Source organism: Rhagoletis pomonella, unplaced genomic scaffold (genome assembly GCF_013731165.1).
Source record: "Rhagoletis pomonella isolate Grant_MI unplaced genomic scaffold, Rhpom_1.0 Rhpom_scaffold_00002, whole genome shotgun sequence".
Classification (NCBI taxonomy): Eukaryota; Metazoa; Arthropoda; class Insecta; order Diptera; family Tephritidae; genus Rhagoletis; species Rhagoletis pomonella.
Genome location: NW_023458556.1, coordinates 100,904,754 through 100,907,449, shown reverse-complemented (window position 1 = coordinate 100,907,449; position 2,696 = coordinate 100,904,754). Strand labels below are relative to the sequence as shown.

Here is a 2,696-nt window from a genome sequence, read left to right as displayed (position 1 = left end):
AAAATACAGCACTTAAAACAGCGACGGGATGCCTCTTGATGTCGCCTGAACACCACCTGCACGGCGAGGCGCAAATGCTCCCTGTAAGGGAGCATAATATAATGCTCTGCAAGCAGTTCCTGATCGGGAGCCACAGAAGTGGCCACCCAAGCAGACAGCTGCTTGCAGAGGAGCCCTCGCCTAGGCACGTCAGGAGGCATCTATATGAACTGACGGACGAAGTCCAGAGGTTCATTAAGCAACCTCTGGACCCGACAGCTTACAGACAGGCCCTGAACGGCATTCACAGGGACTCAGTCTCGAGTTATGTAGACTCTAGACCTGTGAATGCCGTTCTAGGCATACCACCCCCGGACTTCGACGAGACGGAGCTTCATCTGCCTCGGGAAACACGCACAACACTCGCTCAACTTCGCTCCGGCTACTGCAGCAGGTTGAACTCCTACTTGAGTAGGTTGAATCAGGATGTGCCGAATGAGCGTCCGGCATGCGGAGAGACCCCACACGACTCGAAACATCTCTTCGCATGCCCGGAAAACCCGACAACCCTAACGGCCTTGTCCCTGTGGACAAACCCCACATAAGCTGCACGCTTCCTAGGGTTGCCGTTAGTGGAACTTGACGACAACGACTGAGATACCAACCGATCTGGGCGGGGTTGTTGTAGCCGCTACAACAACAACAACAACTAGGGTGGACCTTAATAAGATCGATGCATCTGATATGAAAATTGATAGAGTGTCAAATAAGAATAACGGGGCAGTGGTTATAAACGCAAATAGCGTTTCAGATAAGGACAGAATAAAATCTGCTCTAGCAGACAACTTAAATAAAGAAGTGTACGACATCACCGAACCCAAAGTTAATACGCCTAAAATTTTGTTAGCGCACATAAACGCTGAATATTCTGAGACGGAGATAATAAATAAGATAAAAGCTCAGAATAGCTATTTAAATGATGCGAGTTTGAAATGTGTAAAAATATTTAAGTCCAGGCGCAGTGGTGAGGCATTTCCTTCATTCAGTGCAATAATAGAAATTGAGCAAAAATTCTTCCTGCAGGTATTGGAGTCAAAGAGACTTAATATTGGGTGGGATCGATGCCCCGTCTATGATGGGCAAACCGTGAGAAGATGCTACAAGTGTCTGGGCTTCAACCATAGCTCTAACAGCTGTAACAAAAAGCTTAGGTGTAGCAAATGCATGGGAGAGCACAAGTCTGAAAGTTGCACTGACAGTAGCCAAAAAGAAGTTTGTGGAAATTGTTGTGATGCTGTTAAAGAGTTAGGGCTAAACCTGGATGTAGCGCACAACGCATTTAGTCGTGAATGTCCTGTCTATATTAGGAAACTGAAACTAGAGAAACAAAGAGTAGGATGTTAGCAATTAGGTGTAATGGAAAAGCGTAACAGTTACTTAAAATGCGTGTATCTTAATATAAATAGTATAATAGCCAATAAAGCCGAGCTTGAAAGGCTTCTTGAGACTGTTGATCCGGATATAGTTTTATGCTCCGAAACATGTACAACAGAGGAAATAAACGACTCCGAAATCAAGTTTCCAACTTATCAGTTTATTAGATGCGACTCGTATAGTAGACACACTGGCGGGGTAATTGTAATTTTGAGAGACACAATAGACTTTAAAATAATAATAAATAGATCCACTGATAAAAATGTCTGGTGTATAGTGGTACAATTGAGAAATTTTGAAACCAAATGGAAAATCGGGGTAGTCTATCACTCACCCAGTTCGAGTGATGCAGATTTTCTGACATATATGGAAGCCATTTTATCCGAAACATGCGCTAACATGGTAAATACCATTATTATTGGGGATTTTAATATAAATATGAATATATCATCGAGATATAGTAGGAAACTTAATGAGATATTCTCTCAGCAGGCAATGAAACAGTTAATCAACTTTGATACCAGGGTTACTGCACAGTCCGAAACGCGCATCGACTTGTTATACTCTAACACTAATGAAGTTTCATGTGAAAAAGCTGAGGAACATAGAATAACGGATCATGAAACCATAATGTTCAAATGCAATATAAAAAAACAAGGCGAAATCAATAAACTCTCTGAATTAATTTCTTGGGATGAGTACAGCCCAGACAACCTCATAAATCTTTTGAGACAATGCCACTTTGCAAACCTGAATAGTTTCAATATTGATGATATGCTCGAACATATCAACCTTTGTTTGATTTCGAGTATGAATCAACTAACTTCTCGGGTACAAAGGCGGGTTAAACTTAGAAATAAATGGTATCATGGTGAAATAATAACAAGGTGTTGTCAGTAGCGACGTGTTTGTTGTAATTTTGACAAGATCGGCATGCTTATTTTCAGTGCTGCCGATCTTAATTTTTATAATGCTATTAGTTGGGAAATTGTATTTAAAATACTCCATTTTAGTATTTCATTTTATCGTGATTTTTAAAGAACTTCGTGTTTTCAGAACGATATTAATAATTAAAATTGCTGGATTTGTATAATTTTTGTCCTCAAAATATAAAATATAAAAGATATCGTAGTTATCAATGGAAAAAGACGTACACAAAAATCGTATGGAAAGTCGATTTTTTTATATTAAATATCTTTTGCTGCATTGTCATAATATCGAGCCAAATGGACTACTGATACACCAGAATAGAGCGGCAGCATGGTTAAATTACGACTTCGCTT

The 2,696-nt window shown here is 40.2% G+C and overlaps 1 protein-coding gene across 1 annotated transcript; it reads left to right on the top strand.

The window, feature by feature from the left end:
• Positions 1-637: 637 nt before the first annotated feature.
• Positions 638-1,822, top strand: LOC118734258. Its single transcript, XM_036463973.1, has 2 exons — positions 638-1,003; positions 1,063-1,822. Exons 1-2 carry the CDS (start codon positions 724-726, stop codon positions 1,083-1,085), a joined length of 303 nt encoding a protein of 100 aa, XP_036319866.1. The 5' UTR covers positions 638-723; the 3' UTR covers positions 1,086-1,822.
• Positions 1,823-2,696: the final 874 nt, after the last annotated feature.